The sequence below is a fragment of the Osmerus mordax genome, chromosome 1, assembly GCF_038355195.1.
Source record: "Osmerus mordax isolate fOsmMor3 chromosome 1, fOsmMor3.pri, whole genome shotgun sequence".
NCBI classification, from domain to species: Eukaryota; Metazoa; Chordata; class Actinopteri; order Osmeriformes; family Osmeridae; genus Osmerus; species Osmerus mordax.
The window spans coordinates 12,666,037-12,692,975 of record NC_090050.1 but is presented as its reverse complement, the minus strand read 5'-3'; the positions used below and the strand labels follow the sequence as shown (position 1 = coordinate 12,692,975).

Here is a 26,939-nt window from a genome sequence, read left to right as displayed (position 1 = left end):
TGCACGCTCATAATTATCAACCTTGTTTATAATAATGTGTATTCTTTGTATGGTGGAAAATGGGAAGAGGTTGAGAAGCATATAAAAGTATATTTTAAAGGTAAAAGTATTAGCAGGTAAATCTCCCCTATTCGAATGAAACTTACAGAGAACCGAGAGGGCGAGTCGGTGATTAGCCATTCAGCTGAAAGAAGACATCCCAACCAATCACAGCACCGCACAGTGATCTCTGAATCGGTCAGTTCTATTTTTGACAGATCAAAACGTCCGACATACATTGCATACCATATCGTAACTTCCTAGCTTCAAATATATTTATATTCAAACAATTAGTCAAACAAAGCACTAATGGCGGATTCCTCCTCAACATTGCAAACCATTTCAAATTTCACATGATACAGACACGTATTTCATACTTCATATTTCATGTACACCAGTGGAGGCTTATGAAGGGAGGAAGAGGAGAATCATATTGATTTGAACCAATGACCAAGCATGATCAGATTAGTTAGAATTCAAACAGTTGAAATTCCGTCATCTTTGGACATATCAGGGTGAAATGTTGCACGGTAATTCAGAGGGATGTCATGTTGAAGCCCGTTAGGTTTGAAAAACCATCAGTCAAAATGACATTTGATTTATTGACATGGTGCACCAGCCCTTAGATTTTTAACGTTTGTTAGTTTACAATGTAAATAAATAAACACTACACAGTGCTATATCCTATGTTACCCATCATTTTTATTTTGTTTCACCCCAACACCATATAGTGTGCATTCATTATACAGAAACAATATACCCCAAACCCACATGAACGAAATGTTTTACAAATTGTTTACCCACACAAAGAAACACTTAATTGATGATGCAAAGAGATATGCAGTACAACAAAGGCAAGAAAATGGAGACAGCTGACTTTAGAGATAACCAACAGGTTGCCTAAAGTATGAAAATACAGTGGCATAACATGTAATGTCCTTATTAATCAGTCCCACTCTTAAATTTCCCACATTTAAAAGTTATACTGTTATCTACTTCATCTCTGTCTCCAACATGTAGCCTACCATATCTGCATTATAAAACCATAGGACGCAGAATGTTTGACCAGGATACATTTGACAGGAAGTTCTCATTGAGGACAAAGGTAGGACTCAGCAAAGATTACATACCATCAACAAGTTACACTTTTAGGATGAAGGGAAAAAAACAGCATTGAGAGATACACATCAACAGTGGCTAATATAGCACTTTAGATCCCAGCACTACTTTGATTAAAATCACATCCAACTGAACAACTAACCATATGATGCCTCAACCAAGTAACCTGACGTCCAGACATTAAGAGTAGCACTGTCCTGATGGGGTTAAACAGTTCAGTTTTCAACTAAACCCTTTATGTTGGCTTCCTTTAAAAACAGAACAATAAAGTATTGTAAAATCAATGTTTCTTGGCCTGAGTTTTGTACTAGTCAGAACGCAATGATGTAGTCTACTTGACATGCATGCATACACCATACATACACCCACAAGTATTTCCTGTATGCCCAATCTGAGCAGTGATACATGGGTGGGGGATGACACAGTGAGAAGGGAGGTTTGGTAAATTGACATTTTGTTTTTTTTCACGAGGCTTGGCCACTCGTTTAGGGTAAAAGCTCACATAAGGGACGGGACAACTGTTGTTTTTCTAATCCATCTAGTACATTCATCAAAGTTTAGGCTGTTACAATCTTTTCAACTGTACATTCTTACTTTCATACCGTTATCGTCTTCCAGACACTTTGATTAGGGACATTGAACAGTTATGGCATTTGAGCCCATACTGCACCATGTACCCTACCGCTCCTTGGCTCACATACCAGCACCCATTCTGCCCACCCACTAAGCCTTAAGAGTCAGCCATTAGACCAAAAGTACATCTGGGTCATGTGGTCGATGTTTGGAGTGACTCTAGACTCAGACAAGGTTACCACACCACATTACCTTCCCAAACCACCTTTTCTTCAATCCTTCTATCAGGCTCTAAACTATACTTATGAAGTCATGTGATTTACATTAAATCACACAAAATTTGATACTGTAAGTCAACATAAAATTCTCCCATAAGTACAAATATTTCAGATGTCTATCCAGAGTCTAGACCGTTTCTGGCATGGATGCACAATAGGCTACTTATCCACTATACAGTATCAAGGTAATTCAACATACCTTATTGTCCTTGTGTCAACCATGAATCAATAACCTCAGCCACATAGAATGTCCACAAAGGGCCCACAAAGTATCAGTACTAGCATCAGTAGCCACAGCACCTGTTAGGCTGGTTTCAGATCAGTTATCTATGTCAAGTAACAGGACACATGGCCCCTCCCTTCCTGTTGTCTCTGATGAAAAGATGCCCAATCAACTGACCACATCAAACAATAAACCCATTAGGTAGACATCAGATAATGCTTCAAATCCAAACAAGATGGATCCTTTTCTGACCCCTTACAGTTTAACCATGAAAATGTAATTTCAGTGAGTAAGTTAAAGCTACATAAATTTGATTCAAATGTTGAACAATTCTTTTGTAATTTGAAACATGGAGATTTACAAAACTGTACTGTCACAACTATCTGGTTCCAATTCGCAAATTTTTGAAAATAAAACAAATGACAGAAATGACGATTGCTGCTCTTCAGCGAGAAAACATGCTGAAACGACATCTGACGTTCTACATTTTTAAAACTTCATGGTTGACAAAGCATTTGTTCTGTGTCCAGAAAAACAACTCATTATTCGGCTATATGAATACATAAATACATTTACCAAAGAGCCCCAGTAAACCCATCTCCAATCCTCATGCGTTCATCTGTTTTCAAGGAAAAACACTTGCGAGCAAAATATGTAAGACAATGAAATTCATGACATCTAAAGCAATATGAACAGAAAGGCCTCTGGGGTATAATATCACATGCCAACAGCCCTCTATGTATGTACAGTCAAGTCTAAAGCCCTATCCAGAGCACATGGTGCGGAGAACAGAAATCTGCTGGGAACAGTGCTCCCTGCTGGTAAGAGAAGGGAAAACAAACAAGAAAATCAAGAACGCACCTGCCAGCCTGCTTGTATGGATCGATCTTGTATGCTTATCGATCTTGTATGCGCAACAGACACAACTATTTTGACTCTTTCAAAGCAAAAACCTACAAAATGAGTTTACGAATGGAAAGGAACACTTGTCAAGGTAATTGATTGATAATCAGCATAAGGCAGTTTAATAACTCAACAAACATCTTTATTAGCTTTAATCAAAACCGGTTGATATAACTGATTCGATATTCATGGGTCTCTCAGATATTCATTTGAACCTAGAAGATAAACAGTATGCTTTCCCTCTGGACTCAACGAAGGGTCACTGTTCCAACACAGTTTAGTATGCCAGTACTAAACGTCTCACACCCCCCATCCCTCACACACCCAGGACGCAAACACTGAGGAGCATTCAGATACAAAACAACCTGCCTGGCTTCAGACAGCCAAGTACAAGGAGACAGGGGACAGGAGAGAAGCCGGGAGAAGGGAGGGGGTGCGAGGGAAGGGAAGGGGGGGCAGGGGGTTGTAGGGTCAAAGGTCAGAAATAAGGCGAGCTAAATTGCATAGAACTTGAAGAGTAGAGTGCATTATTCTGCTATGGGTTGTGCTCTGGTTCTTGTCAATGCTGGCAACCCTGGGTTGGTGGTGGGAGCTAAACAACTAGACAGCGTGCTCGGCTCTGGTGGAAACTTGTCAACTCTCGTTTCTATACTGTATTTGCACCGCAAATAGTTGTTCATCCACCTATGGAGCACATGCAGGTGGCAACTTGCTTTCTTAACAATGCTGTCCTGCAGGGTGTAGCTCTGTAGACAAACTCAATAAGTACATCATTATTCAGTGGTAAACACCAAAGATTTTTCCCTGTTCACCAAAAGAGCTGTATCATATAGGTGACAGTTTAGTAGAAAGGTGATAATGAGGTGACGCAACTGTCTGTGGTACAAAAAGGTTAGCAGTGAGCCATGTTGACTCATGAAAACGTTGCTGGGTCAAGATGTCTGGGTTGTAGGAGCCAGCACTGAGGAGCTGAGCACAACTCAGTCATTAAACACATCACACCTTTGCCTTGGAACACTTTATGAAGCAAAGAAACCCTCCTTATCCCTATGACAACAGACAGTAAAGCACCAGTTCGGGCCTGCAACGTCACCGGCTGCACCGCCAGTGGAAAACAAGCAGACCCAATGTCAAACAGTGTCCCCTCGAACCCCACACCTTCCCCCACATATGGGCGGAGCTCTGTGAGCAAGAATCCTGTGAGAAAGCAAGGGAGGGGGCGGAGACAGGGGCGGGACCTGGCAGGTCAGCCATCAGCTGATTGGTCCCTCGCCCTCTCCGTCTTTGTCCAGCTCGTCCTGGATCTCGTCGGTGTTCCCTGAGTCACTGCTGGCCACGGAGCTGACCGACGGGGAGCTCCTGCCGCCCTTGATCATCCTCCGGCAGGTCTCCATCTGGACGTCCAGGCCTCGCTTCATGCTGCACATCTCCATGTACTCGTGCAGGTGGCGGTTCATGTCACTCTTCGCTGTGGCCAGTTCCACCTGAGTGGAGGGAGGGAGTGAGGGACGGAGTGAGGAAGGAAGGGAGGGAGACAGGAAGGAAGAGAGGAATGTAGGGGAAAGGAAGGAAGACATGAGTGAGTGAGTGAGTGAGTGAGGGAGGGTTGGTGGGAGAGAGGGAGGGAGCGAGCGAGGGACAGAGGACAGTAGGGAGCGGGCAAGATGTCAGAGAAGGAGGGGAGGATGAGAAAGAACGAGGAAGCGTGAGGAGGGAAGAGTGGAGAGAGATATTAAGACATCCAGAACAGAGAGCAGAGACAGGTGCCAAAACAGCACCGGACTGGATCACTAGCCCTGCTCACAAATCAAAACCAAACTGCAGGAGGGACAACACCTCTCATAAATCACAGACAGACACAGTCTGCCCCCCTGTATTTACCATGGCAGGTGTTTCTATTCTCTTTAATACAGGGGATCTGACCCCAGGGACAATCACTCACAGGTATATTAATCTCAGTGGGTTTCATTCCCTCTCCCCTCCCTCCCTCTTTCTCTCTCTCTCTCTCTCTCTCTCTCTCTCTCTCTCTCTCTCTCTCTCTCTCTCTCTCTCTCTCTCTCTCTCTCTCTCTCTCTCTCTCTCTCTCTCTCACACGCACACACACACACACCTACACAAAACACCCACTAACCCACATTGACAAATATACAAACGCCAACAAGGCGACGATCACGTCAACAAGCCTTCTCACCTCAATCTGTCCTATGGTTTCCTGGTACTCCTGCTCCCTGGTCTTGAACAGAGACTCGGTCTCGTCTATCAAGCTGCCCAGGCTTCCATCCTGAGACACCTGGAGAGGCAGCATTCAGACGGGTCACAGTTACAACAACTTATAATACCAAAGAAAAAGTGAAGGCATGTAATGCATTCCTTTAGCAGACAAGTGTATTCAAAGTGAGATGCAGGGGGATTTGAACCTGCAAGCTCTTGATTTGCAGTTAATTGCTCCCCCGATGAGGTATATCTACCCCTTACAGCTACTGTATATATATCCCATATATCTCTACCTAGATCTCTCTCTACCTTCTACAGCTATAACTACTCCCTACAGCTATACCCATCCAATAAAGCTATACCTATACCCTAGACGTAATGTGTCAATCCTCCATGTCTACTAGTAAATCCTTACTGTATGTTTACTATAAACATTGCCTCTCCTACATCTGACGACCGTTGATCCTCAGGGCAGCTCAAACTCACAGGCTCCTGGCCCTCGGCACAGTTGCCGTTGGCAACGCAGGGGGCCGTGCCGGTCGCCAGGGCGACGGCTGGGGTGACATTGTAGTTGGCGAAGTCCTCCCAGAGCAGTAGCGTGTCCTCGTTCTCCTCCCACGTCAAACTGTCACAGTCGTCGTCGATGTCGAACGTCTCCCGCCTGACAACAGAGGAGTTATCTGTACCATGTCTGGGACGGGCGGAGAGCGAGAGGGGAGGAAGGAGAGGGGGAGGGAGGACAGGACAGGACGGAGGAAGAGGGGGAGGAACGGAGGAGGAGGGAAGGAGGAGGGAGGACAGGAAGGAGAAGAAAGTGGAAACAAAGGGGGAAAGAAAGACAACAGGCTCAACATTCAGCCGACACAGATAAGGAAGTGAGAGATACAGAGAGAGTTGAGAACATGCACCGGGACATAGAGAGATCATGCAAGTCATGTAGGACAGGACTGGGGACAGACGTTTAGTTAGGGGACATGAAGGGGACATGTAGTGACACATAAAAAAAATATTTGCCAATGAAAATCACATTTGCATAAAGCCATATTGGGATGTTGTTCTCGCCATTAGTGTCTCACCAACACAAATGCAGATTTTTGACAGAAAATGTGTTTATATATTTGATAGCTAAATTCAGTGTGACAAATGCAGTCCTGGATATGAACACTAGATGGCGGTGAAGAACAGCACAGTAGTTTATGCACTGCAACACAGCAGAGCAGACAGTTGATATGCAGCAACTGCAGAGAGACAACAGTGGGCTGTCGTCTCTCTAGCTAGCTACTTGATGGAAGTGGACAGTTTGGATAGACTGCATGTGTGTGAGTGTGCGTTTGTGTGTGTGTGTGATTGAATGTGTGTACGTATGTGAGCATGTGGGGGACTATGCGAATAAGTATGTGTGTGTGTAATTGAATGCGAGTGTTCTTGCCGGCGTGTGTGTGTGTGTGTGTGAGGCCTCTTACAGCTGGTAGAGCATGCGTTTCATCTCGTCAGTGATGTTGAGTGTCCCCGGGCCCTCCTCTTCTGAGGTGCTGGGGTCGGCGTCCATCTCAGAACTGTCTTCGTCGGACGCAGCCTTGCGTTCCTTCCTTTTGCAGCATGCCATGGCACCCTGTAACATACACACACACACATGCATGCACACACATACGTACCACACACACACACAGACATGCCAGACAGAATTACTGCATCGATGTTTGACTGCACAGATTCAGTATTTTGTCTGGGTGTTTTTCCTCCATCTGACTTTTAACCGAGCGACAGTGTGATGCAGCACCTGAAAGGCCAGTGGTCTGGTCCTGGCTGGGCCCACAGCTGGGCGCAGGCCAGCACTGTCGGCGCAATGTGATAACCTTGTGTGCAGCGAGAAAAGTCACTGCATCAGCACTTCCCTGCTGAGCAGTGACTGTGTATGTACCTGGGTGTTTGTGTGTGTGTAGGGCCATGGGGGTCAGGGAGTAGTTTACTGTTTGTGTGTGCGTGTATGCGTGTGTGTGTGCATGCGAGCGTGCAAGATAATCCACAGTCATGTCCAGACAAAAGCATGTTTGTGCCTGATATGTGCCATTAAAGATTTAGGTTTGCAGCAACTGTCTCATGAATCCCTTATGATTGGCGTGTAGTAAGTTCTCTTTCAGCAGTGGGTTACTATACACACACTGTACAATACAGTATTCAATGGTGTCCTACTACAACAGCTACAGACTCATGACAGTGACAGTCTACAATATGTAATACAAAATGTAGCCAAGAACATTCTAATAATAACTGTATCTAAGGAGGTTCTAACATACTGTAACTCAGGAGGTTCTTACATACTGTAACAAAGAAGGTTCTAACAGACTGTAACTAAGGAGGTTCTAACACAAACTGTAACCAGTGAGGTTCTAACAGACTGTAACTAAGGAGGTTCAAAATGACTGTAACTAAGGAGGTTCTAACACAGACTGTAACCAATGAGGTTCTAACAGACTGTAACTAAGGAGGTTCAAACTGACTGTAACTAAGGAGGTTCTAACACAGACTGTAACCAATGAGGTTCTAACAGACTGTAACTAAGGAGGTTCAAACTGACTGTAACTAAGGAGGTTCTAACACAGACTGTACCCACCCTCTCAGGGAGTGAGCGGGCAGGACTGACGTTGAACATCATGGACATGTCTTCTGAGTTCCTCTGCTGCGCCACGTCACACAGCTTGGCCGTGATGTCGATCCTCCTGCAGATGTCCATGTCCACACGCATGGCCTTCTCCTGGATCTTACTGTCCAGGTCTGACATTTGCTGGAGGAGGGGGGGAGGAAGACAGACATGGATTTAGTGAAGTAAGACTTTTATTTTGCAAGTCACCAAAAACTGACATAAAAGGTACTTCCCAGATTACTTGATTTAGCTTCCCTTGCATGCCCAAGTTTGTAGCTTGAAACGACTTCTTGTTTGATTTGAAAAAATCAAGCAAACTTCAAGCGCTTCATATATTCAACACAGGCCTCCTTCTCTTAAGAAGAAAGGAATATTTATAGAAAAAAAATCTTCATGGAACCACTGTCATAAAAGCATTTTTTTTAAACTATCAATCAGTAAACACAGTGATGTGCAGTAAGACATGCTGACTTTATATAGAAATGGGGGGAGGAGAGGGGGAGGGGGACGGTACTATTGACAGCAACCATCAATCTAACTGCATAGCCCACATCCAGGTCACACCGCACACCCAGCAGAAACCAAACAGTCAGAAGGGTCTGTGAGTCTGTCTGGGTCAGTAAGACAACATGCACCGACACTTTGCGGAAGAAGGTCAAAAATAACTCGGATGTCAAACTGGGCCTCATGTGCATCAGTACCGTACCAGGAAATCTGTATAGGGCCTCTACAGGAGTACCAGTTAACAACCAAACGTTCCCCAACAAAGCAACTCCCATGCTGCTCTCTGTTTCTCAGTCACATGACACACACACAGTCAACAGGCGAGCTAGAATGCGACAGAGCTAGTCTTGACTAACAACACAAGCCCTGGGCTATTCCAAAGCAGTCTAGTTAGGTTGAGGGGTGGTGGTGTTGGGGTAGGGGGTTGTGGGGTGGCGTAATAAGGCTAATATATACAGTAGAGGAGTTATCTCTTACTTTTAGATGCAGATTCCTCGTGACATATTGGGAGCTCTGACGACGACCACCCTTTATAGTGAGCAATGACAAAAGTACACCTAATCTAAGGACACGTCTTACAGCAGAGGGTGAAAACTCAACATTGTTGGGGAGCCATCAGTTTAGATACATTGTGTTGTAACGAGCGGCTCTGTTCCCAGGGGTGTAGTCTAGGTGATGCGCAGGCACACACCGCATGCCCAAAGGATATCCTGCTAGCGCACTATAGAATGAGCGGTTATACAGTAGGTGGGGATTGGGGGGCGGGGGCCGGGGGGCGGGGGAGGGAGTACAGGGAGGAGGGGGGCTTGGTAAATTCACAGTATGTCCGCTACTTCATACTAGACCACACCTCTGTCTATTAGGCTACTGTGCAGTACACATATGTAATTTAACTACATGGATATGTATACACTGAATATACATTGGGTCCTCAGAGGAGAGCTACTGTTGACTACACACCCCACAACTCAATACGGGGAACAACCAAAACACACAGTTACTGTTCACGCAAAAGCCAATATCCGGGATGTACAGTAAGCAGGGCTAGAACGGTTTCTACTAGAATCCAGAAGACGATATTCCTCCCTGAGCTAGCTAGCCTGAGTCAGGGCCAGCTGCTGTATGTAACAGCCTTCCTGTCAGAGAAGGGAACTGAGCTGGGGGATCCTTCCCAACTCTGCAAGGCACATTTACATTTATTTGCATGTCGAAATACACATAGTGACTAAAGGGTACGGTTTTAGCAGTATTACAGTGGTTGCCAAGGCTTTCTCCACAGAGAACACTACTCTACCGATGCTTGTCTAAGAGGCCCTCCGGTGGGTACAGCACGCAATTTCTTCTGACTAAAGGGTGAGAATCCAAATGAATGGTTGTGAATCTAGCCTACAATACAACTGAGTGTGTAGGGTGTCTTCATGATAAATGACAACAAACTAACTGAATCTATCTCTTTGAGAAATACCAAAAAATTGTTTATTCAGCTGCTAGTGTTCAGCCCTGGACTGAACTGTCTGGAATTTACCTGACACACTGTTGTTGTGAAAAGTGGTGTGAATCTGTAACACTAAGTGCTTGTTTCAGAGTGGATGGGTTCTGGTCGTGATGCAGTTTTACTCACATCAGTCATGAGGCTCTTGAAGACCACCAGTTCAGCCTTCAGCCTCTCCACCTTATCATTCAGCTCATCCTGGATGTCCTCCGACTCCTGGGCACTCTGGGTGGAAACACACACACATAATATGTGTAGCATAATATTATTCACACACACTCCACATTCACATGCACACATATACACATGCCATATTTACACACACACACACACACACACACACACACACATACACACACAGACCTACAAGAAGAAGCTCACTGTGTCAAGAGGCCAGAAGGCCAAAACAACAGTTCATTTGAAGTGACGAAGATTGAGCAGATTTTCCGCACACTCATACAGTGTAACCACGGCAACATCTGCCTGTGTGTTGCTCTCTAAGAGGTGAGGGCCCCCAGGGACGCCAGCCAGCTCTGCCATTTTGCTGACCCATAATCCTACACAAACACAGATGGGGCCGCTGATCAATAGGTTCGTAGGACAGAGCAGGGCGGAAGGTTGAGGAGAAAGGGAGAGGGGAATGGAGGAGAGGAAGGGTTGGGGAGGGGAGAGGTTGGGGTAAGGGAGAGGGAGGATGGAGAAGAATAGGGAGAGGGAGGATGAGGGAGGAAGGGGTAGGGTAGGGGAGAAGGGAGAGAGGGGAGATGGGGAAGGGGGGAGGACAGTGGGGGAGGGAAGGGTTGGGGAGGGGTTGGGGGAAGGGGGAGAGAGAGGATGGGGAAGAATAGGGAGAAGGGGGAGAGGAAGGATGAGGAAGGAAGGGGTTGGGCAGGGAGAAGGGAGAGAGGGGAGATGGGGAAGGGGGGAGGACAGAGGGAGTCAGAGGATGTGAGAGGGGGAGTGCAGGGAGAAGGGGGAGAGAGGATGTGGATAGGAAGAGAATCAGTACTGTACTAACATTTAACATCAGACCAGTGGATTACTATCCAGAACAATCCATATAGGTCACAGGTTCCATTGAATTAAAAAGGAGTCTGACAAGTAAGTGACTATAGTTGCAGTACTTGAGTGTGAAAGGTGTATAAGGTTGTATGATTGCATAAGCGTAGCTATTAAATAATCGATCTATGCTTACAACATTCAACCTAAGCTTGATGTCCACCCTATAATCTAGTCTTGGCATAGTGTGGTGCAGATGTTGGTGTGAATCAATGTTGAAGGTCATGCTGCTGCTGATCTCACCTCCTGGAGAGTCTCCACCATGTTCTCCAGCTGATCTCGTCTGCACATCTCCTCCTCCCATCTACAAACACACACAACATCCTCGTCAGTACCACGGCAGGTCAAAGGTCACACAATATACTTCTCCTGAGGGAGGTCAGCGCTTGCTACCTGGTGTTGCTGTGGGTGAAGGTACACAGCTGGACGTACTGGACGTTGTCAGTCAGACCTGTATGTCTCCCATGACAATTTTTTTTTCTGTCTTCCGTCACGATAACACAGAAAATTATGGCCACAAATCGAAGCAAATAACCGTCACGTATATTGTTTTATATCTACAAACGTATTGTTTGTTTGCCCTGCTGATGGACACAATGTACTGTGTGACCGCGCAGATTCCATGATGCTAACTGCCTAACTGCCTTCTGGTCAATGGAAACTTCTGTACTTCAGGCTTGTTGATGTGTTAACATCGACGGAGGGAACATTCTTTCCATACACACAGAGTAAATACAGATGAAGGCCCGAGCATGAGCCTCTATGGAAAATAAACCTGAATGAGTAACTGAAATGGACGGTTATGCACCATGGTCCTGTGAGATATAAACGTGAGTCCGTTAAGTGTCGTAAATGATTGACTTGCTGTCATTAAACCAAATGCATCCAATGGGGTTTTGTACATTGGAAGCCATTTGAGAATCATTTGAATAATTTTGATTGAAATGTGTCCACGGGAATGTATTTTTAAGTATGTGTGTGAACAAATGAATGAAAAACCACATGTAAACAGTTTGACCCTGCCATTTGCTCAGCTGTCAATCTTAGTCAGCGCTTAACTTCATCTCTGACGTGATAGATCATATATCTCCAAGCTACCAAGGCAGCCCAGCAAGATGAGGTAAAAATAGCTGTCTGTTCACACATTCCTCTTGCTCACACATGCTGTTTCTATCACATCAACAGACCTCTAAAACAGACCATGATCAACTGTTTTACCCCAGTCTGGTCTGGCCAGGAATAGGCCCTGTCTTGTTGCCCTTGGATACAGGCCAGCCCAGGCCAGGGCACAGGCAGGCTGAGTGGGTGATGGTCCCAGACAGAGGGGGACATTAATGAATGGACTGAGATATTATTCCCAGTCATGAGGTAAGCCTTAGCGTCAGACACCCATCGTGACTTTGTCTGTGAGTCATTTGGCTGACCACAGAGGGGGCAACAGTGTGTGTGCGTGTGTGTGTGTGTTTGAGAGAGAAGAGTGAAAAGGTCCATCGCATCCCCACCCCAAATGAATGCTGAGGGGGCCATCTCATCCCCACCCCAATTGACGATTGCTGAGGCATCGATCTTTATCTGTGCCCCTTAATCACCATGGAAACACACCCAACGCTAAAAATACCCCAGTGACAAAATCAACACCCATCACTGTTGTCTCCTCTAAGAACAAACCCTGCCTTGTTCCTGTCTGAGAGCCTCTGAATGTGTCTTGTCTAATTAGGGAAACAGGACAAGAGTCCCTAGCCGTCACGCTGTGATGGAATACCTGGTCTTAACGGCCTCTCTCTGAGTCCAGACACACTACCTCACGACACTGTGAGGTTACGGGACTTCACAACCGCATCACTTCCTCTGCTGACAGGAAACAGTTCTGGCCATGATCGGTGACATGATGTAAGCACAGCTGGTCACTTCCTCTCTGGGCGTGATGTCACTTCCTCCATCTCTGATTGTGTGTGGGGTGGCAGTGTTCGTTAATGATGGAGAGACTATCTGAGGGGCTTCCTACTGAATAAACATGTTTTATAGACAGCCAAACTACTACACTATGCATGTACTTATGTCTATGTCATATTCAAGGGGATGCTATTGAAGTTAAAAGGCTATTCCAACATCTTTGAAGTACAGTAGAGTAGAACAGCACTTTATTGATCCCTGGGGGGGAATTGCACTCCTACATCAGCAGACGAAACAACATCCAGACAGGTCAGTAAGGTTCAAAATATTAACAACTATTGAATTCCATATAAATCTACAATCTACACCAAATAAATCTACAAAATACAGCTATTTAATCCAAGCTGTGTTGGAAACGTTGATTATGAAAATGGTTTATCCCAGCAGTCCGAAGCAAAAAAAAAACACAAATGTTTCCTGGAGACGGAATGTAAACAAAGCAAGCAGCCTCATGCTCCACACAGAGATGACCTCAGCATGAGGAAGGTATTCCGGCCCCTGCTCTGATACAACCCTGCCCCACAAGGACTGCTGGAAGCTGGGGCCTTGTCTGGGGTTAGTCACAACAAGCCTGGAGTCTCCTTACAAGGCCAGAGACAGCAGGAGACTCTGTCAGAGCCTGGGGTGTCATTACTACCGAGGTATCTGTCTGGGTCTGGGTCTGCCTTCGTCTACATCTGCCTGTCTGTCTGCCTTTCTCTATGTCTGTCTGCCTATCACTATAGTATGTCTACCTGTCTGTCTGCATGTGTCTGTGTATGTCTGCCTGTCTCAACAGTATGCCTGTCTGTCTGTCGGGCTGTCTGTGTCTACCGGTCTGTCTGCCTGTCTCTAAGTTTACCTGTCTGTCTCTATATCTACCTTGTCTGTCTGTCTGTCTGTCTGTGGTCCCTGAATCTCTACATTTAATCAGCGATGTGAATAGAACACTGCACTCCAGAGGCAACAGTAATGGTGAAGAAACCTGCACAATCAATTACCTAATTGGAAAAAACATCAAGCCACAACCGCATCATTAAAAAGGAACCAAAATGTTACTTGTTAGACGCAAAGCCTCTTCAGCCAATCTGCACCCCCCCCCCCCCCCCACCTCACCGTATCCCTGTTGGAAAATTGAAGATGTAACACATTTATCCTGTATAAGAATGATTCTGTGTTTAGTGTCAGGGTTGACGTCGTGAACACGCACACTCTTTAACACGCACACATGCGCGCCAGGTCTATGCAAGGAGCCAATGAAGAAGAGCCATGGGACATTTGCATGCCTTTGTCTTAACCAAGGACTGTAAAGAGCGGGGCTGCTTAAATAGGTAGCTAGCGCAACATGCTAGCAGACAAACTTTGTAGCACAATGGCGTGTGATGTTTTTGTCTCCTTGTGGGCCGGCCGCAAGCAATAAAGCTTTCTTAAACTTGTTCACCGACTGACTGTGCAATGCTTGATAGATTAATATTCCTGACAACCCCCCCTCCCTGTGTCTGGTCTCTATGCCGGCCTGGGGAACCTATTCTGCGTGCCAGCATGAGGAACCTTTCTTCATCCCCATCGCCCCAAGCAGGAACCATTAAACTGCAGCACAATCAACCTTTTCAAGGAGTAATGGTTCTGTGGTTAGATCGTTAACAATGACGACAGAGCAATTAAATCATGTTGCTACATTTACTGTGATGCGTGCCGAATTGCTTGAAATGTAAAAAAATCTGATATTTTCTTTTGTGCATGCCAAAATCTTTAATCTACCCTAATGTTAAATCTTTGCAGTGAAAGGTGTGTGTGATAATCATGTCTTGTGCAACATCAGAGGGGGGGAGGTAGCAACACTTTCCATGCTGTAAGGTGACAACAATTTTCCTCTAGCTGGAGAACCAACTGTGATAATCACATCAATACAATTAACAGAATCAATACGATCAATGAAACACAATTGACTGGTTTCACTATTATTTTAGGATGGAGAAGTGATCTCTGTGTCGGGTACTGTAAATCCACTGGGATTGATTAGATCACAGATCAAACAGAGATATCAAAAACGATGTGCAGAGGAATTCAAGGATCAATATGTCTGCTACATGCAGCATTCACACACCCTTCAGCCTGCTCTGTCCCTCACACACACACACACACGCACACACTCACAGACCTAGACAACCATACACAATCTCCATACCACTTCCGGCACACACACACAGACACCAATATACACACAAACCCCACTGTACGGTCTCTCTCACACACACAGACATGCACTACACGCGCACTCTCTCTCACACACACACACACACACACATTCACTAAACACACACATACACACCAGCACTCACAGACGATGAGCCCACTGACAACACAGATAAATCACACAGAGAGAGACTAGCTGGAACACACGTGACCCGTCTCATGCAACTCTATCCATGGGTCTGTACACATCCTGCTCCCCCTGGCAGCCTCCCTCATGCAATCCAACATCCCAGGGAGGGGGGGGGGCCTTCACCCATAACTCACTCCTCCGGTACAGATCATCCTACCCCCCACACCAACCTGCCTCACACCCAGGTTAGGATGGGAAATACTGGAGAAGGGAAGTGGCGTGCTAGGGATGGAGGAGGAGCTGAGGGGGGGGTATTGATTGGCTGTCGTGCGGCTGCTGCCTTGTGTGATCTATGCTGTCCACGGGGATGGGTTGAGGGGCGGGGTGGGGGGTGTGGACATGTGTAGGGTGCTAATGAGCAGTGGTGTGTGTGTGGTAGTGGGAGTGGGGGGGGGGGGGGGGCGTTGCATGGCTGCAGCAGGGCTGCGGGTTGGACGGCTGCTGAGTCGACAGTCGACAGCGCGGCCTCAAGGTCGGACCTCTTCTGATTCGCCCTGATCTCATTCCTCCCTGAACACCCTCGCCTCCGATCCCTCTACGCCCTTCTCCCTCTCATTCCCTCCCCCCTCGCTTCCCTCCCCGCGTCCCCACAATCCATCCATCCCATCCCCTCACTCTCCTACCCCCTGCCTCCTTCTCTCATTCCCCCTCCCACCCTGACCTTCTCACCCTCCCCTATCAATGTGTGTGGCGCCCCTGGCCTCCACCTGATCCAGATCCATTCCATCACACCCCCTCCCAGATCACTCCATCATGCAGACTACAGAGGCACACCTAGCAGGGGCATCACTCACAACTAACTGACTACCCGGTGACCTGTCTTCATGCTCCAGCAGCACCATTCAGACAGCCATTCAGACAGACAGCCAAACAGCCAGTCAACCATCCAGCTAACTAGCCAGCCAAACCAACTAGCCCACCAGCCAGACAGACAAACAGCCAGCCAGACAAACAGTGAGCCTGCTAGCCGAGCCATTAGACATTCTTAAATATAGCCTTTCACATTTGTTGCTAAGTGACCAGTAATGGTTCTCAGGGGGATCACTGGTCACCCGGATGTAACAGTGTGTTTGATTGGCGAGACAAACATCACTTGTTGGGGCTGAGACTGATATGGGAGGAGAACATTGAGATGAATGCACTGAGGCATGCTACAGCAATAGTTCAAATCGTCTATTGATTTTTCAGTTTTCCCTCTCTCTAAAGCTCCTCGTCATCTTTAAAAGCAGAGGCGAGTCATCTTTTTTTAGTTATAACACAACCGGTTCCCACATATTGTCGAAAAGACAAGAGACTCTGAAGGTGATGCTGGGATGATGGGAGGGTTAGAGGCACGAGTCCCTGAACCACTCCTGCTACGCCTGGTTAAACAGGGATGGCCTGACTCAGAAAGGGAATCATGGGTATTCATGAGTCAACACATTTCAGCATGGCTCCTCTCCCCTTCCACGGCTAGAAATACATACAGGCCTTCAAATAGACCACATGCCGTACCAGCTGCAACCTTGACTCACATGCCACCATCGATGCCACTGAGAAGAACAGCCAGCTGACAGAGTGAAAGTAGAACATGACGCTAGAATGACCTATGGGTTCTTCATGGAAAGAAGGATTGAAATGGTCCAGTCATAGGGTGCTGTACTCTCCCGATAAACAAGGGCAATTAGTCATCTGCAGAAACAAGGAATAAACTTAAAACACAAACGTGTGTTTCTTTGTGTGCGTGCGTGTGTGGGGGGTTGTGGGTGTATGGGCGTGTGTTTGTGTGTATGAGCATATGATTAACTCCTTACACATGTGCGAGGATGAGACAGTATAGTGCTGATTCCTGCTTGTTTGCCTGGAGCAGACTGGATTAAATAGGTTTAACATAGAGGGGAGGAGGTTGAAGGTATTGGAAAATGAAAGCTGTGAGTTTGATGAATGTGTCCCTTTTACATGCAGAGGATGAATTGGTTGTCAAATATGGTCTGGCAACCATCGTATTTACTTCTCATTTCAGGGTTCTGTTTTGCATAAGGTTCCAGAACTGTGTCTAAATCACAAGGAGAAGGCTTGGGGGTTGGGGATTGAACACAGGTTACTGGACGTCTACCATAGACGTACTTTTTAAATCTATTTTATTATAGTTTTAACTATGTTTTACTATGTACTGTGGCACTCTGAGATTCAGAATTTAAAGTGTGTTATAAATTAAATTAATTATTATTATTATTATAGACCATTCCGTAAGACCATTCGGGAGTCTCCGTAGGGCAACCGCATCAGAACAGCTTCAAGAGTTCCAAACCACCGTCGCTACAAACCAGGATATCACAGATAAACCAGGAAGATTATAATCATTACACACATACGTGTCAAATGTCCACATAACTGATTAAAAAACAACTCAAATCTAAACATATACAAAATGAAAACGCAATCATCTACATTCACTTACTGTAACGACATATTTTTGGGGCTGCGTCCATGACATTTATTGAAGTTAAAACTGCCTAAAACAATTCCATACATCCCTACATAAAGGAGGCATTGAAGGGCAAGTTCAGACACAGTACCAGACATGAGCTAACATAGCTCGGTCTGCCCTGAAAAGGGGATTCTCCCAGAGCGACCACCACATTGTCTACTCCGCCATTCCCTCTGAAAGCCCCGGGCTTCTTAAACACAATGTGTAGGCTAACTTTACATTGATCAAAGTCTACAGTCAATAGGATCTGTTGTGTAGGTAACAGTGGAAACTCCTACAGCGAGGGTGGGGTCCCGGATGGGCTGGAACCAACACAGCACCAGTGCTAATCCCAGGCCTCCCACCATTACCACACTGCCTGACAAGCCCCAACAATAGGACTGTGTGCTGGCCTCGTCTGCACAGTGCAAACACATTATCTAATGGCTCAACCTCAGAGACGGCCAGCCATGGCCCTGCTCTGTCTCCCCTGAGGGGTTCCTGTGTGTGTGTGTGTGTGTGTGTGTGTGTGTGTGTGTGTGTGTGTGTGTGTGTGTGTGTGTGTGTGTGTGTGTGTGTGTGTGTGTGTGTGTGTGTGTGTGTGTGTGTGTGTGTGGGAGGGAGGGAGGAGGGAGGGGGGCAGTCTCCTCACCTGGGGCGTCCACGTGCTGACACTGCCCCTACCTTGCGTGAGAGGCAGGATTCAAGATCATCCCAAAATGCTAAACAGTTAATTGCTCTCTTGAGAGAAAGAGGGATGGGCAGTCCGATGTTTTTGGAACAACTGTGCAAGGACTTGCTCCTGCTGGCATGGGCTTCCATTGTGCGAACACCCTTTAACGGAAACACTCCCGTGTTTCCTGTTTCTGTTGAGTCTGTGGATTCTCGAGCCTGGTCAGGAGGTTTCACACTACCGCTGTTGCTCTCTCACATAGATCCCTTCACTATCATGGCACAGAGCTTACAGCTAACATCTGAAGCATCAGAACCAGACACACAATACATCCAGAATGGGTTAATCCATCTCAATCCATACGGAATATAGATGAACAGTTTGTTCAGCAAGTTTGTCTCACATACTTCAAACAGAGGTCTATCTTACCACAGTATTGCACTGCCTGTACTGTAAATGTAATTATATTCTGCCTTGCGTCAGATAAAAACATGTCTTCACTTCAAAATTCACTTTAATGTTATGAAAAAGAACCCTTGGCTAAACGGATATCTGCATTAAGCATGGGATGGTCTCCTGCAAGCTGAGAGGCTGGAGGGTAGTTAAACGGTAAATCAGTCCACCCTGATACTCATAGCAAGCCCACCACGTACACACACACACTCACACACATGCAAGCACACAGCAGAACCAGCACTTGGTCTACCCCCAGCTATTTACACAACCCAAACGGAAAGAGGTGCTTTCGTTCACACAGGGTAAAAACGAATTTGTGGACAGGCTGGGGAAGGGGGATTCAGTCTTTTGTGACTACCCCTCATTTTTGAATGGGACTTCCGTTTAGACAAATGATGGGGATTTATTTGTTGTCATGAATCATGTTTCTGTGTCATCGCCCTCCAACCCTCGCATCCTAACCCGCTCCAGCAAGCTAGGGCAGGGTGGAGCCAATCTGAAATGAGGTGTGTAGTCTTGTTACAGTACAGAACAGAACAACAGAAGATGCTATCTTCTGGCACAGATCCCTGAACATTAGGGTGTGTACTATTGAAGCCAAGTGAAAGGCATATTTTACATGCCCCATTACCAATGAATACAAAGATAATTATACATAATTACAATCGTTATATTGTATCATTTAAGTACACACACCTGCAGGGTTAGTATGATCTTTTTTAAATGTCACGATGGCTCCATTTAAAAGTCACAGTAAAGGCACCGACAATGGCCGGGTTTCCCAGATTCGTTAAGAAGCTCTTAACGCTAAGAGCTTCTTAGGAGCGTTCTAAGAAACGCTCCTAAGAAGCTCTTAACGCTAAGAGCTTCTTAACGAATCTGGGAAACCCGGCCAATATCATTTCAAAAACACTTTGATCAGCTATACATACATGTTCCTTTCATACTGCATGTGAAAGCCCACCCTAGTGTCATTCAATTGGAAGGTCAGGGACAAAGCATATCATGACAGTAAGATGAATGGCTGTCTGTGAATTCAGAGAGGATCTGGAATGGGTCACAGGAGACACTGCAAGGCACCATGGGAGCAGCAACACTCACACAACACAACCACCCATGTGAAAGGTGCCTCGCTCAGGGGTGAAAGAGGAAGGAATCACACCCGCGACCCTCCACTCTGGTGAAACGTAGGGCACAGACTCCATTAAAGGTCTGAGACTTCCAGTTCAAATCACCAGTTTCAACCATTTCATTGAGAAGCGTGAGAGGCAACATGAGTGGACTTCTGGGCTAAGATGATGACGACCCATTGAGTGGAGAGCCACTCAAACAGCGGTAATGAAAACCCTGTCAGAGAGGATAAAAGTGTCTCGCGGCATTAAGAGCCCTGGTCTGAAGAGTTTCAGCCTCATTTGGGTTTAATGGCATATGACGAGGGCCGCAGGTCAGAAATCACTTTCACACACTCACACAGATGCTGACCAACCCTGTTAAATAATTGACAGGACATATACAAAAGGAAACACCCCTAGAACCAGATTCTACGGCAGGGTAAGGTAGCAACCCAGGTCATCTGTCATGTAGCTCGTTAGCTGTCAACCACAAACACCCTGGTTTTGCCTGTGTGATTATAAGCTTTAGATATACCGGGCTTTTAAAGGCGCCCTACTCTGTCAGCACATGACTGTTGGCTCCGACTCACTGCTTAGGATCACCAGCACGCACGCCATCAGACCCTCACACCCTCTGAGAACGCAGCGGTCAGGACAGACAGATGGACGGAGCAGCCTGACACACTGACTGACTGATACAAACAAGTCCACTGCTGCCATCGCCCGGATTAAACAATCGAGGATTAGGGATGACAACTCCAAAGGCTTTCAAGTGAATTTGCGTGAGGTAGATTAGATCTAATGTTACTGTTGAATAGTGTAGCATAGCACATGCATGAACATGATATCAAGCCCTATACTGTTGATCCTAATACATTATGCACCCCCGCAAAAAAACAATGCTGGTCACTGTAGATTTATGGAGGGTCTTGGACACCCCCAGCCTCCCTCCTTATTTCGGATGAAGGATCACCTATTTTCATTCTCCTGGGATTAACACTACATTTGCTTCCTGAATGCCTTAGACTAGCCTCAGAATCCAGGACTGAATACAGCACAGCACATCTGCACCTTTCTGAGATGAGAGAACGCGGTCGTTCCCTGTTCTCCGCAGCAGGCAGCAGAGACAGACAGCTGCGTTGCTCCTCTGTGGCAGGGTGCCGCTGTCCTGGGCTCCACTGTCCTGGGCTCCATCGATGCCCATGAATAATCAGCTGCAGCCGCTCGCTCCAGCACTGCCACGGTAGCAAAAGCATGGCGGGGCTCTCTCTCTCTCTTTCTCTCTCAGAGAAAACACAGACTCTAGGGAGGGGATGAAAAACACCTGACCTGACCACCTGGGACAACTTCCTTCTCCATCTCTCTATCATCTCTGCACGTGTCTTTACACCTCTCTGCATGGCTTGTCAACCTCACAAACAACCCACCAGGAAACAAACACACAAACTAACCACACATTCAACACGGACAGAAAGCCCTGTTCCCTCCTAGTTCAGCATGCTGTTGTTGACCTTACACTGTGTCTAGGTTGACCTTCAACCTGCCAGGGACTGAAAGTAGAGTTTATTGGGACCTCCAGTGAGGAGAGGACAGTGTAATCTGCTCTAACAGCCCTTCACAAGGCCTGATATTGCTTTGTGGGTGGCCATAGAGGTCAGTAGGTAATTACTTCAGAGCGTACATTGTGGCTATAGAGAATTAAAGACACAAATGGTTTTATTATGGTAGTGTGTGTCTAAGAGAGATAGAGAGCGGGAGAGTGGGAAAGAGACAGGAAGAGAAACTGTCATCTAGGAATCTAGTGTGTGTATGTGGGAGTGTATGGGTGTGTATGTGTGTGTGAGTGTGTGTGTGTGTGTGTGCATGCGTGTTTGTGTGTGTGGGTGTGTGTGTACTCTGTGCTCACTCTGCCTGTGCACCAGTGGGGGGGGGGGGGGGGGGGGGGGGGGGGCAGCAGTTCACAGTAACAGCGGGGGATGAGAGCCAAGATGCAGCACAGGGCTGGGCCCTGATTTGGTGCTGGTGCCAGTGCTGTGGGGCTGAGGCTGGAAAGCTGGGCCTGGGGCTGAGGAGGCTGAGGCTTAGGCTATGGCTGAGGCTGAAGCTGAGGAGGCTGGGGCTGAGGGGGCTGAGGCTGTGGAGGCTGGGGCTGGAACAAGGGCTGCTGCTGCCAGACGCCAGCTTAAGGGAAAATCCTTTACCTAAGCAGAAGACCTGGATTACACCACACAGGTCATGTTTACAGATGGACAGAGAGGTTTAAAGAACAACAGCATGTTGCTCTGATTTGGAGAACGCAGCATGCAACTATTATACCTAACAAACAGACAAGAAAACAACACTTATATGCAGAGTATAAACAACCTACACTGGTATTGTCTTAGCAATTAGCCTCATAAATGTTTTCATTCGGGCCAAGTTCTTAACCTCCTTTTGGGATGGATCTAAAATCCCTCCTTTCATCTCCTCCGAGCACAAACAGAGAGATCAAAGCCTCTGAAAGTGTCTCCTCAGGATTCTGGTTCCATTGATCCACTCAAGATCGCACGGAGGCGCAGCTAAATTCAGCCAGGCCTTCAATTATTAATGGGGGAAGGAAAGAAGCTCCCCTCCGGGCGTCCTCCTCTGTCCCCAGCCCTCCTCAGGTATTTGAGAGGGCACGCAGCTTCCTTTCTACACACGAGGTCTCACCCAAAAATTCAACTAAACCGGGATCATCGGTTTTGATCCCATCTCTGGTATAGCCTGCTGCTGTGTCGTCCTTGAGGGCAACAATGGAGAAAAGCTGAAGCCAGCACTGCACATTGAGAATGTGTCTAACGACCCACTGTGCGATGGATCGCTCTCTGTGTCTCTTTCTCTGTGTCTATTTAACCTGGCAGGCACAGGACATGTTGACCAGTGTTGATCCCAGTGTTGATCCCGGCCGTTTAATCAACAGAAAAGGTCACCAATGTGATGTGACATCACACATTTGACCAAAGCTAATCATTAGCAATACATAAAGAAGATACACATAGAGGAATGGTGAAGGTGACACCAGACGTATATGTTGATGTGATGTCCTTCTCCTCACATCCTGTTTTCTGTGGCCCTACCAGGAAGGCCTTCACACATGATTCACATGACAGCCCTTGAACATCTTTATCACGTCGTTGATCTACAGCACAGGGACCCACAAGGATAAATCTCAAGGAGAGACATTCTCTGCAGAGAGACTGGCAGTGACCTTATTCACCTTACTTTGTGTTCTCATTTGTCAATATATGGGACACTCTAAACCCTCTGTCCCACACTTTGCAGAAGAAGACCACCACCTTCCCTGTGAAGGTGATTTACTAAACTTATATCAGACATAAGCAAAGCAACACGTCTTCATTTTTACTCCAAAACTAATTTGACAGGTGGATTTCTTGGTATGGCAGATGATCAAACACAGGTAATAAACTAGTTAACTGTCACCTGCAACTGTCAAAACAAATTATTTTTGATTAGAGTTGGGAAATACCATTAAATCTTTTCAAGCTTCTACTAAATCTGCCACTAAAATCTGTCCCCGAGAGACAACAACCACTGTTACCCAACAGCAGAACAAAAGATGTGTTGCAACTGAAGCTCTCAGTTGTTCCAGGTTTATTGTTATTGTTTTGCCTGCAGTGAGGTGTGGTGTGGGTGTGGGTGCCATGTGGGAAAGAAGAAACTATGTGATAACAAATCCTGCTGTCACCGATTATATCAAATAAATCGTTAATCAAGTAGACTTCTCCCTACTTAATTATCTGTATGTGAAGATGCCAGAGATATAGATACATGAATACTGGATACCTCAAAATAAAGCTGGCCAACTCCAATTTTCTCATCATAAACCATCAACCAAAACAGTATATAGCTGTCTTGACATTTGCCAAAGCGGTTTAATACAGTCTACAGTTGGACTGAAATACGCAGAGAAAGGCTGCATTGTAAAGAGAAATAGTATGAACCAGTGAATAACTTTGCTGTATGAATGCAAGTGGAAGGATTATAAATATGACCGGCCATCCATCTCAGGGTGTGTGTCCACAATTGTCGAGCTTTAATAAATCACCAGCGAGGCCTGGAGGTGCACCCCCCCCCCGGGAAACCGCCCCCACGCAAGGCTCGAGAAGCCTTACAAAGCAGTCTGTGTGACACGGGGAGTGGAGAGGGGGCAAGCTCAAAGCAATGAAGGAGTGGAGTGAAGGATGAGGGGATGGGGGTGGAGACAAAGAAGGCAGGAGGCTGAAGGGATGTTAGCATGAGGCCTGAGAGGGAGAGAAAACAAGCGGGAGGGGGGGGGGCACCCCCCACTCTTCTGTAAACCAGGAGGATGTCGCCGCCGAGCCTGAACAGTGCAGGTGTGTGAGGGCCTCTGTGAGGAGGTGGCCCAGTCTGCTAGCCCTGTTGTTGCCCTCAGATCACTATGAGGACCACCTGGTCTACTGGCTGGTGCCTGAGCTTCAAACAGAGGACAGCTAGGGTTCCGATCTGCTCTAGGTGATCTGGCCCAAGAGAGAAAACCTGGGGAGGGAGTCATTATGAAGCCATGTGACCAGCAGTAACCACTGGTGCCAGTCCTTCTGTGAGGTACATCTGAGTGCTACTGGAGAGAGCTGGGAGTCCGAGCTATAGTTGCACAGAGACCTATTCGAAATTTAAATGATCGAAATCTTGAAAAGCAGGCTGCTTCCTTCTGACTGCAGAGTAATTTCATATATTAATTTCATATATTTTTCCTGTACAGACACAATGTTAATAGAATTAAGGTGTCAATATTTTTTTAAATTAATTTCTGGATTTGAATAACCTTAAATAGGCTGCCAGAGCCTGGGCCACTTGGTTAACAGCCAGAAATAATCTTTCAGAGAGCTATTATCATAAGTGTTTTCAGAAAGGTGTGGGTTATTATTAAAAGCAGATATTAAATGGTTAGAGACACATCACAGACACAGTATTTAGAGTCTCTCTGACTGAATGAGGGAAATATTACAACTGGCCATCTATCTAGAATTTCTCCTGAGATGTATTTGTGTGGGCCTCGAGTTGTAAACATTTGTGCCTGGTGGAGTACAGAAACAAGGGCATCCTGTCTCTGATGACTGCATGTGTGCAGTGTGACTACATGGTGACAGAGTGCCCCATGGTCCAGGTACCTGCACGGTTTGAATGGCACTGTGGGTGAGTCATGAGAAAAAGGGGGCCGTTGGGTTGGCATGGGGCCATGGCAACAGCATACCCTGCCAGTCTGTTCGGCTGTGACGTACTGGGGGGAATCAGAGACACTGCTGCACTATGATACACAGGAAATGACATCAATGTGGGTATAGAAGAAACAGGATGTTGAACAAGGAGACTACTGACCTGACCATGCTCACCACATTTGGAATGTATGCAGAGGAGCAGTAAAGTATGGATAATACCCACAGATGCATAAAAGCACACACATACTATTATATCATTATCACTAATCGTTTCCTATTCACGGTCAATTAATACACAGAGGCACTGTGGCTCAAGCACTGCAATGAATCAGTAAACACTGGAAAATGTTGAAACAGGTTTATGGAGATTGCACTATCTATACTAAAGCCTCAAACACCATTCAGATATCAGAAATAATTTAAGTTCAGTTGGATGATCAGTTGTTGACCTATAGAAACCAATCAATTACATGTGCATAATAGTGTCAGTGTTTTTTGTTTTGTTGACTTTAAGACTTGGGAACTTACTTTTTCTTGTATTCGTCTCTCTCTCGCTTGACTTTGGCCAGAACATTGTACAGAGCTCGTATTTCTGGGGTGATGGTATCAATTTGGACTCCGACTCCGTCTGGGTGATTCCAGGACACACCGGGCCCCTGGAGAGTCTCGAAGCGTTCCCCTTGTCTCCTCACGTGGGTGAAACTCCAAATGGTACCGGGAAGCCTGGATTCGGGTGAGTCTGTTTGGACAGCAACTTCACGAGTATAAGGACCTTGGTAACGCTGTTGTTCTAACGCTTGCTGCAGTTGGTTCTCCAATAATTTGTTTCTTCGCTCGAGTTCGTGAACTTTGGCAAGAAAACAACGAAATCGCAGGTTTAAAGTCTTCAGGACGTGGATGTTGGAGCCCAAGTCGTTGCGCAGAGCGCTGGTCACTGCGCCCGTACCAGCAGATGAGATTGGTATTGTGGCAATCATTGCAGCAGATGAAGCATCAGAGAAAAGAAACGAGTTCATCATATTTGGTAAACATATACCTGATCATAAAACGCTTTTCTTGTTGTTTTTTTGGTCGTGTTTTCTAAAATGAATTAACAACCAAACTCATCTCCATTTTCTGCATACCCCCCTAAATACAAGTTCCCCAAGTAGTTTCTTCCTAAAATGAAAATCATTGGAATAGGACTGACGCCGCCGTGGGTGAGACAACCATAGCTGCTCTGCAGCAACAACAACAAAAACAAACAAACAAAAAAACGGCTGAAATTATCTGCCTTGATCTGCGAAAACTAATTGTGTCCTAAAAACACCACGGCACCCGCAAGATCATCTCATGCTCATGCATCTCAGCTTTGACGCAGACTGAAGGCGGCATCTTCCCTCCTCCCCAGTAAGCTTCCGTGCGTGTGCCTTGCCTTTGCTTCGTCAGGTGCTGCTGATGATATCCTCACTAGAACCAGCTCTGCCCGATTCTCGGCTCGCCGCCCTGATTCTGTGATCCTATTAACGTCACTTCATTCGGTCTCCGGTATGTGGTTGATGGCAGGCTCTTCAGAGCCTTGTGTGTCTTTGTGGCGCCGCTGGATCATGTTTCAATCTGCTAAACTAGGAACTGTATACATCACCCCACCCACCCCTCATTCATTCTCTCTCTATTAGTCTCTC

General features: G+C 46.3%; 1 protein-coding gene across 2 annotated transcripts; it reads right to left on the bottom strand.

The window, feature by feature from the left end:
* Positions 1–723: 723 nt before the first annotated feature.
* Positions 724–26,626, bottom strand: iffo2b (intermediate filament family orphan 2b). 2 transcript variants are annotated; one of them, XM_067241731.1, is made up of 8 exons: positions 25,804–26,626; positions 11,292–11,352; positions 10,119–10,214; positions 7,964–8,134; positions 6,813–6,961; positions 5,836–6,040; positions 5,327–5,425; positions 724–4,619 (listed from the first exon to the last, which is right to left on the bottom strand). In XM_067241731.1, the coding sequence occupies exons 1-8, from the start codon at positions 26,292–26,294 to the stop codon at positions 4,389–4,391; spliced, it is 1,503 nt and encodes a 500-aa protein (XP_067097832.1). In that variant the 5' UTR covers positions 26,295–26,626; the 3' UTR covers positions 724–4,388. The 2 variants fall into 2 exon arrangements, with proteins under 2 accessions (XP_067097832.1, XP_067097840.1); XM_067241739.1 differs by having other exon boundaries at positions 5,836–6,010.
* Between the last annotated feature and the right edge of the window lie 313 nt (positions 26,627–26,939).

Coding starts and splice junctions, on each gene's coding strand:
- iffo2b (XM_067241731.1), bottom strand. CDS start 26,294: ATGATGAACTCGTTTCTTTTCTCTGATGCTTCATCTGCTGCAATGATT. Junction 11,353..25,803: donor AGAGACGAATACAAGAAAAA/GTAAGTTCCCAA, acceptor GTGTGTTTGTAG/ATGGGAGGAGGAGATGTGCA. Junction 8,135..10,118: donor TCAAGAGCCTCATGACTGAT/GTGAGTAAAACT, acceptor CCCCTCCTCCAG/CAAATGTCAGACCTGGACAG.